Below are 13,126 nucleotides of genomic sequence, written 5' to 3' on the forward strand. Positions count from 1 at the left end.
AATCATTAAATTAAAATGGGTCTAGTCCAGACTTCACCAGTGACACCCTAAGAGACTTTTGCCAAATCAACCAGTCTTTCTTGTACCTCAGTTTTCCCAATGGTACAATGGTGTAATACTTGCTCTACAACTTTGTCAGTTTACAAAGTGAATTATAATGCTCTGAAAAGAGTGCACTTATTTTTAAGTGGTCCTATGACCTATAATAAAACATCTTGATAGAAACACAACCTTTGTTTTATTATTACTTTTATGTGAAAGATAGAAGCCTCAGAGAAAATAGAATATTCTACAAAATTTAGATTGTTATCTACTATGATCTTCTTCCAATTACAAGCTATCACAGAGAATATAAAACAATTGTTTTAAGAAGTATTTTTGTTATTACTATTATTGTTAACCTTCCCTTATAGTAACATTTCAACAGCAAAACAGTACTTATCACTTTAAACATGTTACCATCTTATACTATGCAACCCAGAAATTGTTAGAAAACTTTGTACCTAAGTGTCTTTTTAGCACACTTAAACAGTTAATATTATTTTCATTAAATATGATGAAAAACCCAATGAAACATCTCCCAGTCACAGGTATAATGCAAATGTAAATATCAAGTAGACTATAAAATTACAGTTGGTGAAATAATATTAACTACATTCTGATTTAGAACTATAATTATTACTTAGTAAAAGAAAACTGTGATTTCAAAACAAGTAGACTTATGCTGTCCTGAAATAAAACAGTTTGTAAAGATTCTTGAGTTACGACTGTTGAACTGCTTGCAAAAAAAGTTTTTTTTTAACATAATAAGACAAAAAAATGAAAGTTCAGATTTACTGTGATAATCCACAACTATGATGGCACTGCTAGAAATGCTTATAATTTACCTGCCAATCTCAATTGAAAATAAGTAAATCACCACATTATTTTCTTTGCTTACTATATTGGAAAAAACTATTATGACTTATTTTACAATCTTAAAGCTATTTTTAAAATGTAGCTATCCACTAAAATTTGTATATGTATTAAAAAAGAAAGAATCCAAAAGACTCCAGGAACTTAAAACCTTGAATTTAATAGATTTATGTGAATAACAAAATACTGCAAGTCCCTGACCTCAAGTGTGACCTTTGTCAATCAAGAGACTGTCTGGTTTATATCTCTATGTGACAAAAGAATCACTCTTATTTGGAAAAGCATTTATTCCAGATATGGAATAAAGAAAAACAAGTATTTGTTACTAGTGTTCAAACACTTGTACAAGCACTACAAAAGTGAATACTTGAAATTTCAAATGAATGAAGTTTCATCACATCTGGAAACATTTTCATTACAAATGAATATTATTGCTAATACTTTCTTCATGCTCTACGAGTTATTCCTTTTTGTTTTAAGGTTATGGAATATAACAAACAAATGGTAATGACACCAAATGATTTAGGAAAATACTTCAAATGTTACATCATATCTGACATAACACTATGGCTGACTGCTTCAGTGTTCTGTTAAAGGTTGTACTTTGTAGAGTAATAAAACCCTCAATAAGGTTGTATTTTGAAATATAGTTATATATAGAAGATAACATAAGATAATGGACCTGGAGACTATTTAGCTATTACAAAAAGTCTGAAAGAGGAAGTAATATAAGTAGAATATAAACAAAGCAAACAATCTCTCCCTAACCCCCCACAAATTCTGGACTGAAACTTTCACAGAACATAGTAATATTTCTTCCTAGCAGCATTTTATGAAATAAGTTATTCACGACAAGGGTGGATAGATAAAAGAACTGAAATGTTCATTATTTCACACTTCACTTTGAATGTATAAAATGCCAATGACAGCTTATGTGCTAAAAATATATCATTCTTAAATTTGTAATCCTAAAATAGCTTTATTTACTATAAGGCCTTAAGCTTAAAAAATTTTTTTACAACAACCATAGTGTGCACGTTAAGAAATATCTGGAAGTTTTCAGATATCCTAATTTTATATTTCTTTTCTACATACAAAAAGAAAAACCTAATTTCAGTGTAAACACTTGTATGTCACAAGTTTACTATCCAACATAGCACTAACCAAAGAGTCATTTCAAAATACTAAATATTGGGATTGAAAATAATGAAGTCACTTTTTTTATCAAATACAACTGAATTATGCAGATGTGACTTAAATCCCATTTTTAAAAATGAAAATAAATTTCAGTGAATTTATATGTGAATTTATATGTGAATTTAACATTTCTTTTAAAGCAAAGAACTTCTTATATAAAAGGATGATCTGAGAGCTTCTAATATATTATTTATTTATGTATGTTAAAGCTCACCTTTTATAATATTTTCAAGTCACTTTAATAATTAAGTACCCATTATAATACTTACCAAATTTATGCTTCCAGTAGGAGACCCATTAAAAGACTCTGTGGGAGGGGAAATTCAACTTAGTACACAGTAAAAAACTTGAAAAAATTGTTTTATCTAAGGCTCAAACACCAAGAATGAAAGTCACCCAAGCAGACATAACAAAACAGCAAAGGAAATTGTGGTATACTACTCCCAAACACCTACTGCTCCCTTAAGCCTCATGGTTTTGCAAGCCATGTATTTCAGAGAAAATATAAATGTACCTGAGTTGCCCCCCACAAAACACACACCAAAAATAGGCGTTTGTGTACAGGAGAGCAATTATTAAATATTTTATCCTTATTGTATCATATGAAGTTGTCTGATAAAATGTAAACCTGAGGAAAACAATGCAGAGTGAAGTTCATTAGGAAATGTCACAAGTTTTTTGTTAGTTCTGTCTCACTGGATTAAGAAATAGTATAAATAAAATTTTTCTTTCATGTGAAGAGTAAACAGATCGGTTTGTATACATAATATATCTATTATGTCCACTTGCTCTCGGTAGACTTGGCCCAAAAACATCGCAACCCTAGATTCTTAAATCAATATATAACAGAACAAGATATGTAAAACTCCATATGCACTGCCATTTACTTTAAAAACAACTAAAAATTCTTTTTAAAAAGTAATGTTAGAGAGCTAAGTCAATTATACATTATAAAATTAATGTCTTTTCCTTCAGTGTTTTATTCTATATCTGAGCACACAAAGTTACCAATTAAGATGCCCCTCTGTTAAAAACAGAAATGAATATATGGTAAAGCAGTATTCTTATACAGTTTAAAGTTAATGTATGGCTTCCAGCACTTAAGAGATTATTTATGAATCTGGGTATCTAAATGGGTCTTCAAAACCAATTTCTAGGGGCACCTGGGTGGCCTTAGTCGTTAAGCATCTGCCTTCAGCTCCGGTCATGATCCCAGGGTCCTGGGATCAAGCCCTGCATCGGGCTCTCTGCTCCGCGGGAAGCCTGCTTCTCCCTCTCCCACTCCTCCTGCTTGTGTTCCCTCTCTCACTGTGTCTCGCTCTGTTAAATAAATAAATAAATAAGTAAAACCAATTTCTATTACTTTTAGAAAGCAGCAGTTGGTGTTGCTTTCCAGCTTCAACAATTCTAAATGCCCAAGAACATTTCTTGGTTCCTCAGACCTATGGCCACAAAAAGTAAACAGGAAATTCCACCTAGGATTACCCCTTGGTTAACAGCAAGGTGATAATTAAAATGAGCAAACAGTTCTCTATCCTCCTTATTCAGTTATATAACTCCTACTTCCTTCTGTGGTCTGCCCACCTCTTAAATCTTTCTACCAAAGACAAATCAAGTTAAAAGAGCAATCAGAAGGAAAACAAGATGTAATTTACTTTTGTGATCAACAATAAGAAGATACAGAAATAGAGTCTAAAATCAATCTAGGCCCACATTTAGTCAAGAATTTGGTAACTGCCTATAAAGATTAGAAAACAAAAGAAAGTATGATTTGATATGGTGAGAAAAATAATGTGATTAAAATTAAAACAAAGCATTATTTAAATATTTTTTAAAAGACTGTGTGACCATGTTTTAATGAAGGAGAAGTACCAACTTTAAAAATATTTTAAGGCTGAACTAACTAAAAAAAGCAATCACAAATAGAAAGGAGGAAAAAAGGGGAGGAGAGAGCACACACATAATTACAAAAGCCATTCAGCTACTACCTACCTACTGAAGTTTGATTAAATAGGAATGAAATTTCTTTCCCAGAAGGGAAAAAAAAAAAACAACACTAAAGGATACTATCACACATGATAAGACCTGGCCCATTCATTTTAGGTTCAAATGTAGCCTGCAATTTTTTTTAATCATCCATACAGTTAAAAACTAGATTAGACAATTATTTCAAAATGTCTAAAAAATAAAGTGTCAAGAATCTTATTTTTATTTTATTTTATTTATTTATTTGAGAGAGAGCGAAAACGAGCTGGTGGGGAGGAGCAGAGAGGGAGAGGGAGAAGCAGGCTCTCCACTGAGCAGGGAGCCCGACACAGGGCTTGATCCCAGGAACCTTAATTTTAAAAAATCAAAAATGAATTTATAACAAAAAAATGTGCGGAAGGCCCATTTTTGATTAAACAATCTTATAATGACAAGAAAATCATAAGCATCACTACTGAAATAGTCCTAGCAATTGCCTAAAACCTATAAACAATATACCCGACAGCTGTTTTTAACAATAATGCTTCATATTTATACCCATCATTCTACATACTTTTTTCAAATGGTTTCAAGAAAAGGGGTTAGACAATTTCTTAGTTATAAGATGTATAAAAGCTCACCAATAAGGACAAAGAATACTAAAAAGCAATGTCCTAGAAAGACAAAAGATATATTTATGTATATAATTTCAAACTTCAATTAATAATTCCAATGTGAAGGATGACTCAATGGCTGATATATGAGAAAGTACATTTACTTCAGACCAAAACAAGTTGCAGAAAAAATTTTTTAATGTATTTCATGCTTTAAGTATGAAGTTTTGGGAAGTTTCAGATGGCTTATAAAAAAACTGGTTCCATTAGTTGCATACAAGACAACTAACTAGACTGCCTAGAAAGATATGAATAAAAGTTAAAGTCAATATACTGGACTTTAGAAGAGTTCTTACACTATTGGAACAAAAACTGCCAAAGAATATAATGCTACTATCATTTTAAATTATAGATTACTTAGAAGCTCATACCATTAGCAATTATGATTTAACTTATCTTTCTTTCATTCTGGGTCATATAGCAAATCCATAATACTAAGAAATCTCTAGAGTAGATGAAATTAAAATAAACAAAAATATTTATTTATTTATATTTATTTATATATATTTATATATACATTGCACTGCTACTTGCAAATTTCATAGCAGCTCTGTCAAAGATTTTTTAAGAGACAGTAAATACAGAGATACTGTATAATAAACTTGAGTTACACTGAATTTTACTACTTAGCTCCCACAGAAGTACTCTTAAAAAAAAAAAAACTTCCTTAATTATGCTATCAAATCCAGTTAATGGAATATTATTCCAGGTTTACAAATAAAACAAACCAGAAAGAGTATTAATTTAAAAAACTCAAGATACTAGATCAACAACCAATATAAAAGTTATTAAAACTCAAATGCAAACTCCTGTAACTGGATTTCTTAGATTATTTAAAAAGTAAAATCTTACTAATACAGACCAGGGAAGGGGGCGGGGGGAGAGAGGAGAGGGAAGAGCAGGAACCTGCTGTAACAGAGGTATCTTTTAAAGCAGGGCTTACCACTTGATAGACCTATTGTATCTCCAGCCCCAAGTAGTCCTACCCATAAAACCTATTCATAAATAATTAAAATTACTCTCTTACAATAATTACTGAAATCTTTCCCATTTACTTTTTATTTCTACTGCTTATTTGAACATACCAGGAAGCTTATCACACCTCACATACTTTATTAGTTTTATAAGTACTGCTGAATTGGATCACCAGTAAAATGGTCATTGGCTTCACAATATGGAGATTTGTGCTCTAAGTGCTACCTCTCCCACTATTTTTAAATAACTGCTTTTATACTACTAGTAAAAATTGGCATTTGTTTTAGTTTATAAATCATTCTCATATACATAATTTCCTTTAAATCTGACAATGGTATGATAATGACTCTGAAGATATTACTATGACAAAATTATTATTCCAGATCTACAACTGATCTTCATGATTCAGACTTAAATTAAGTGTTTGGCCAACATCACTATAGGTAACTAAGTAGTAGAACAGGAGTAAAATCTAAATATCCTGATTCTCAAAGTCTGCTTCTTCATTATATCATACTGATAATATCCTCATTTGAAAAAAACTGAAAGATTGGAATAAACGACTCATGTAGTTTCTTCCACCTTATACTGTTCAGGATTTAGAAAATGGTGGAATAAAAGAGAAAAAAATTATTCTTTTTAAAACAGTGCTGTATATAGTTTATGGTACACTCTCAGGATCACGACTTGTTATCTCATTTAATCTTCTCAATAATCCCACTGTTAGTCATGAATATTATTAGTTACTAGCGAAACGGAAACTACCATAAAAAATATGTGGGTGATAAAACTCAAGAAAACATTCTTCTTAAGGCTTCAAGGCTTTTATAGTTATGTTCTAATCTGTTACTAAATTTTCAACATTTTAATTTAGTATTAACTAAACTCTGTCATTCATTTATAGAGTTTTAAATATTTTACAAGTCATATTGGGCTTCAAGGCATTTTTTTTATCTTACTCGAAACGTCATCTTTTGGTCAACAGTATATAGGAATATTTATGTACACACACACATGTGCACACACCATGCACATGTGCCACCTTACCTCCATCACCATCATCTGATCCTCTGAAACTAGGATCTTTTAACATATCCAGCTCAGCTAACATGCGCACATAAAGTGCATTCTGTCTGAAGGAAGGATAAAATCTTTCATCTCGTAGCATCAATTCATAGACCTTATTGAAATAAATCAAGATATTCCATCATTAATACAGATAATGTACTAATTTTCACTAAGATTTCACCAAAAGCTAGAAAGAGGTATTGCTATAATGAATTACACATTCCATACTTATAAGATGCCAGCAATAAGCCTACATCACAACTAATGATTTCTCAACTAATTTCACAACTAATGGTCCCTCTAGTACCTCAATGTATTGAAAATGGTCCCACTGCAACACAAGTCACATGACAGGTTATATATAATGTTCCAGGAAGTAGTGTTCTCTAAAAAACAAGTCCACATAAAGGCTCCAGGAACACAGTAAAATAAATTTATATCAGGTCATTTATATATCATTATCAACTCATGAAATTCTAAGACTATATATCTGGCCCTTTAGTCAGATTTAAATAACAACCCAACATAAGGATTTTCCTCACTTGTCATTTAAATAAACAAACAAAAAACTGGCCTACTTTTTTGTAAATGAGAAGTGTTAGTTAATTCATTTTTTTAGTTACCACTATACTTTTATGTTTCAATAACCTTTTAAAAAATGAATTATATGCATATAGAAACATACTTTTTTTCATAAGAAACATATAATGATAAATGTTATATATAATACCTTCCTCTGAATGTCATCAAAGATTTCAGGGGTTGGATCTTCATGATTCAAAGTATCTGCTAATTTTGCTACCAAATAATCATCAACAGTAACTCTTGGAGATGCCTAACAGAGAAAAATAATAGTAGTAATGACCTTTTAAGTTTCTAATACAAGTTAATTCTTTATAGTAGAAGAATTATATAATGGAACCATATTATCGAAAGTAATTGGTAAAAAAAAAAAAAACGCTTGGTTTGTAAACAACACCTTAGCGTTTAAGAAAGCTAAAATAAGAACCAAACCTTCTTGTCATCATGTAGTATAAAGTACACTGGGAGACAAACATGGATTTAAATCTTGACATTTGCTGAGTTAGTTACCTCTCAATAGGTTTCATTTCCTCAATCTGCAAAATGGAGATAATACCACCTATGGTTATTATGTAACCATATTACTATTTTACCATATTAAAAGAGATTTATCTGGGGCACCTGGGTGACTCAGTAGGTTAAGTGCCTGCCTTTGGCTCAGGTCATGATCCCGGGATCCTGGGAGCGAGGCCCGAGTCCTCTCCTTGCTCATCCCAGGGACTCAGCTTATCCCTCTCTCTCTCTGCCCCTCCCCCTGCTCATGTTCTCTCTCCCTCTCTCTCCCTCAAATAAATAAGTAAAATCTTAAAAAAATAAAAATAAAAAATAAATGAGATTTATCTAAGGCATACAAGCACAGTGTATGGCACATAGGAAACACTGTCATGAGGAGTTAGTGCTGAACATCCAGTAGTCCTGGATGTGTATTTAATATGACTGCGAAAAGAATAAGCCATTTGTTACTTTAACACTAGAAACAATCTTTTTAAATAGTCTTTACGAGACTACCCTTTTTCTAAATTTGGCTTTATAATGCTGCAGTGAAGTTCCAGTGTGATACGGGGGAGCAAAAAATATAAAAAGTTAATTTTTCCAACAATTTCCATTGTAAAGTGCATAATATGACAGATATGCCACAGAAATATAAAATCTGATGTTCAATGTGAAAAGTTTCTTTATTGAAAGAAAAAAATGCTGAAAAGCTAGAAATATGGTCATCTTTGGCATGCCAACTTTTGAATTTTTAGCTCTGAAGGCTCTAGAGAATAAATGAGTGATAAGGATGGGAACTCCTAAAGAAACTTGCACAAGAATGCAGTGTTTAAATAATTTCTCTATGCTACCCAATAGGATATCCAAGGAAAAGATGGGATAAATACAGAAAAGGAGAAAAAGTTTAAAGAGTAAGTAAACAGCAGGGTATAAATATGTAGGAAAAAGCCTATACAACGTCTAATGTTCCCTGGGGTTCACTCTACATTCTAGTTAGTAAGCCCAAGTAGGTTGTGTGGTGGTTGGGGTTTTTTGCAGGAGGAAGGGAAGAGTGCTTATTTGTTTGTGTGAGTAGAGGAGGATGTGCTGTGGTGGTGTGTGTGTGTCTTTTTCCCTGAAACAAAAAAAGAACTAAACAACTTTAAGTGTGTGACAAAAATTTTAGAGAGGGACTGATTTTAGTTAGTTTTGTCCTGTCAGTTGCCCTTTAAGCTCATGAAACTCAGTTTCTAGGAGATAAGATGCAAATCTGAAAATCATAACATTTTACCTTTATTTAGTTTACTTTTTCCTATAATCTCAAATATACAGAACTGGATTAGGACTCATCCTTGGTGTAACGTGACCAAAACTTTTAAAGAGTTATCATGGGACACAACCAACCAGATCTCCCCACTCAAAAAAAGTAATAACAGAAAAAATATTTATGCACATTTTTTACTTTAACATAAAAATACAAAAATAAGTGTTTTTCCAAAATTATCTATTAATCTGTATTCTGTACTTTTCCACGCAAATGTGGTTATTTAAAACAAGAGGACTAGTTAAGCAGCAATTAGTAATTAGTAAGACTAATTAAACAAATAATGTTAGAGAAAAACGTAACTATTTAGGTTTTATCCTCCAATACACAATTTAACTTTTTAAGCTCTTTATTAGATATTTAAATATTGTAGGCTATATTATTGTGTATTGTTAAAATGCATAAATATAAGACTTCTAAAAAAGTTGTATACCTACAATAAGACTAAACAGGTATTACCTATATTTAATTTAAAAAACTACTTTCTTTTTATTCCATGATCCCATAGGATATTTTTACCTTTTTGTGTTTCCTTTTTTAACAATACTTCTCTGATCTGCCTGCAGACTTCAGGACATCACCTTTTTTGTTGTTGTTGTTTTAAACCAAGTGGTATAAATGAATACAATCAAATACAAAATTCACTTTGACTTTCAGCTCTGTTCTTAACCTACATCACACTTACTTCCCTTATCAGTCCAATGTGATGACATCAAGTTAAGTATCTTTTCAGTAAAACCATTTAGGCACAGAATAATGACATTTTACTTACTAAAAACTGCATCTAAGAATTTACATATAGACTATTTGTGTCTAAAATGCCCATTTTAAACACTTCAAAACATAATGGACGTCACTAAAAGTTATACCTCTCTTTCTCAAGGAAAATGGTTTTAAAAACAGGTCATTCAAACTTGTGAGTGTAGTGTTAGTTAGTATGATTTGATATGGTGAGAAAAATGTGATTAAAATTAAAACAAAGCATTATTTAAATATTTTTTAAAAGACTGTGTGAAGGTAGATTCCAAATAAATTATAGTTTTAGTAAAGAAACTAAGAAAATCCTGTTAAGCTAACTAACTGTCCCCTTCTTATGATATTTTTTTGAGTTCTCAACAGTCTCATTTCAAAAAAATTAGTCATTTTTTTGACTGAGGTTTTTTTTATAGCCTACACATATACAACTCAGGTCAATCTGTCCTTTTCAAGGTTCCTTTTCTTTTAGCCTCTTCAAAGATCATTTAGTAGTTCTGGAAAAAAGCAAATAAATTTCTGTTTACTGTAATTCTTGTTCATATTTATTTTCAATGTTACTATTCTTATCACATTCTTTGAAAATATGACTTTACTGCATGACTTTACTGTCATCATTCTCATTTTCATTATCTGAACTTTTAGAAAACATGGTTAAAATATTCATAATGTTAAAAAGTCCCATCATAATACAAAGCACAGGACAGGAAAAGTAAAAGGAGGATTGTTAACATTCATGGTAACAATGCACTTAAGCCATACATGGAGTGCTACATGATGGAGAATTTACTGTAAAGAGTAAATAATGGCTGCCAATACTAGAATCTAAGGGAAAAGACAGCAATGACTACTGAAAGTGGGAAATCCATGCCAGGGTCTTTTGACACTAAAATGTTGCCTTCAGCTCTGAATTCTGGAATCATGTATGGGTTTTGCATTTTTTCTCAATCTTCTCCATCCACTGCTAAAATCTGGGACTTCTGTGTCCTAGAGAAGGGTTTCCCAAGACTCAGGATGTGTTTCAAAGCTTTAAAAAAAGATTAACTTCAAAAGAATATTAAACTCATAGTTGATTTCTTACTGGAAATAATGAAAGCCAGAAAACAATGAAATACTATCTTCAAAATGCTGAAAGAAACTGACTTAAATAACTATTAATTTTTATTTTTCCAGTATTAACTATAATCCATTCTACTGGACTATGGACAAGAGAACTAACTCTATAACCTACTTTAAAAATTAACATAGAAAGACTTAGATATATACACTAAAGCTGTGTTTTTAAACAGCAGAAACTCCTGAATGTTTGCAGGGAGAAATATGAACAGCAATATTCAGAGCAAAAGTATAACAGAAAAGAAAGGGAAACAAACCAAAATGCTCATAAATATTACTGAAGGTAAATAAACTCTTGACTTCAGTAAAAATGAACTACACTTACATAAATCAACATGTATAAAATTCAATATAATAATGAGGGGAATAAAAGCAAGACATATAGTATCATTCCATTTATATAAAGGTTAAAAACAAAGCTAAGCAAGATATTGCTTTAGAACATACATGTATAGTAAAATGGTATGGGAAAGTAAGTGAATAAATACAGAAAACTGGCTTCATCAGGAAGTAAGGAAACAGGCGAACAAGTCAGGTGAAGACAGGTGAAGAATATAATAAGGATCTTCAAACGAACAGTACATGTTCTATTTCTTCAGCTAGATGGGATATACAAATGTGTCTGTTATACTACTATTCTTTAAAATATGCACTCTTTAAAAGGATATTTCATTTGGCAAAAATATAAGCAAATGGACTAATAAGCAGTTTTCAAATAAAATTCACACTTAAAATTCAAACACAGGGGCGCCTGGGTGGCTGAGTTGGTTAAGCGTCTGCCTACGGCTCAGGGTCATGATCCCAGGGTCTTGGGATCAAGTCCCGCATCGGGATCCCTGCTCAGCGGGGAGTCTGCTTCTCCCTCTCCTCCCCGTTCATGCTCTCTCTCCCTATCTCTCTCGCTATCTCTCTCTCAAATAAAAATAAAATCTTATTTAAAAAAATTTCATATACAATTTTTGTGCTAGTACGTATAAATTAAAAGGTATTATAGCATAGCCATTACAAATACTGGAGTGTGAGGAATCTTGAGGATTGTTGTCTCCATATTCATGAGAGATATTGGTCTGTAGTCTCCTGAATGATGTCTCTGTCTGGCTTTGGTATCAGAATGACAGTTTGGCAACCTGCGTCCTTCAAGGCATTTGCCCATATCATCTAAGTTGTCTAATTTCTTGTGATAGTTGTTTATAGTATTTGCTTATAGTCTTTTTTATTTCCATAGGGTTGGTGATGATGTCTCCTCTTTCATTCATGATTTTGGTATCTGTGACTTTCTTTTCTTTCTTGGCCAAGCTGGCTAAAGGTTTGTCAATTTTATTTTTCTTTTAAAGAATCAACTTTTGGTTTTATTGATTTCCATTACTGTTTTTCTGTTTTACATTTCAAGGATTTCTATTCTGATCTTTACTGCTTCCTTCCTTCAGTTTACCTTGAATTTATTTTGCTATTCCTTTTCTAGTTTAAGGTGAAAATGTAAATTGTCGTTTTGAGTTTTTCTTTCTAACTAGGCATTTAAAGTGGCAAGTTGAGTTCTTCTTTCTAACTAGGCATCTAAGCACTGCTGTAATTGCATCCCATAAATTTTGATACACTTTTATTTTCATTCAATTCAAAATACCTTCTAATTTCCTTCTGATTTCTTTTTGACCCAGAGACTATTTAGAAATGTATTCATTTTTAAATATTTATAATTTCTCAGAACTCCTTCTGTTAATTACTAATTAATTCTACTATGATAAAAGGACATACTTTTGTATGATTTCAATACTTTTAAATTCAGAGCTGTTTATGGCCTAGTAAAGGGTCTATCTAACCTAGACAACGTTCCATGTAAGCTTGAAAATAATGTGTATTCTGCTGTTGTTAAGGGAAGTATTCATAGATGTGTAGGTTTAATTGGTTTATAGTGTTTTTTAATTCTTGTGTATCTTTGGTCATTTTCTAATTGTTCTATCAGCTACTGAGTGAGTACTGAAGTCTTCAATACCCACTTATTGTTGAATTGTCTATTTCTCTCTCCAATTCTGTCAGGTTTTGTCCTATGTATGTGGAGGTTTTGCTGTTGTGTTTATAACTGTTTTTA

General features: G+C 31.6%; 1 protein-coding gene across 5 annotated transcripts in view; it reads right to left on the reverse strand.

The window, feature by feature from the left end:
• Positions 1–13,126, reverse strand: part of SNX13 (sorting nexin 13) — a 131,435-nt gene that overhangs the window by 30,756 nt on the left and 87,553 nt on the right. For all 5 annotated transcript variants that reach the window (XM_073898924.1, XM_073898927.1, XM_073898928.1 and 2 more), the window contains 3 exons: positions 7,525–7,629; positions 6,774–6,906; positions 2,382–2,419 (listed from right to left, as the gene is read on the reverse strand). In XM_073898924.1, coding sequence (XP_073755025.1) covers positions 2,382–2,419; positions 6,774–6,906; positions 7,525–7,629 — 276 coding nt within the window. The remainder of the gene's footprint in view (positions 1–2,381; positions 2,420–6,773; positions 6,907–7,524; positions 7,630–13,126) is intronic.

This window comes from Callorhinus ursinus, unplaced genomic scaffold (genome assembly GCF_003265705.2).
Source record: "Callorhinus ursinus isolate GAN/ISIS: 27379988/994484 unplaced genomic scaffold, GSC_fseal_2.0 scaffold12, whole genome shotgun sequence".
In the NCBI taxonomy this organism is placed as follows: Eukaryota; Metazoa; Chordata; class Mammalia; order Carnivora; family Otariidae; genus Callorhinus; species Callorhinus ursinus.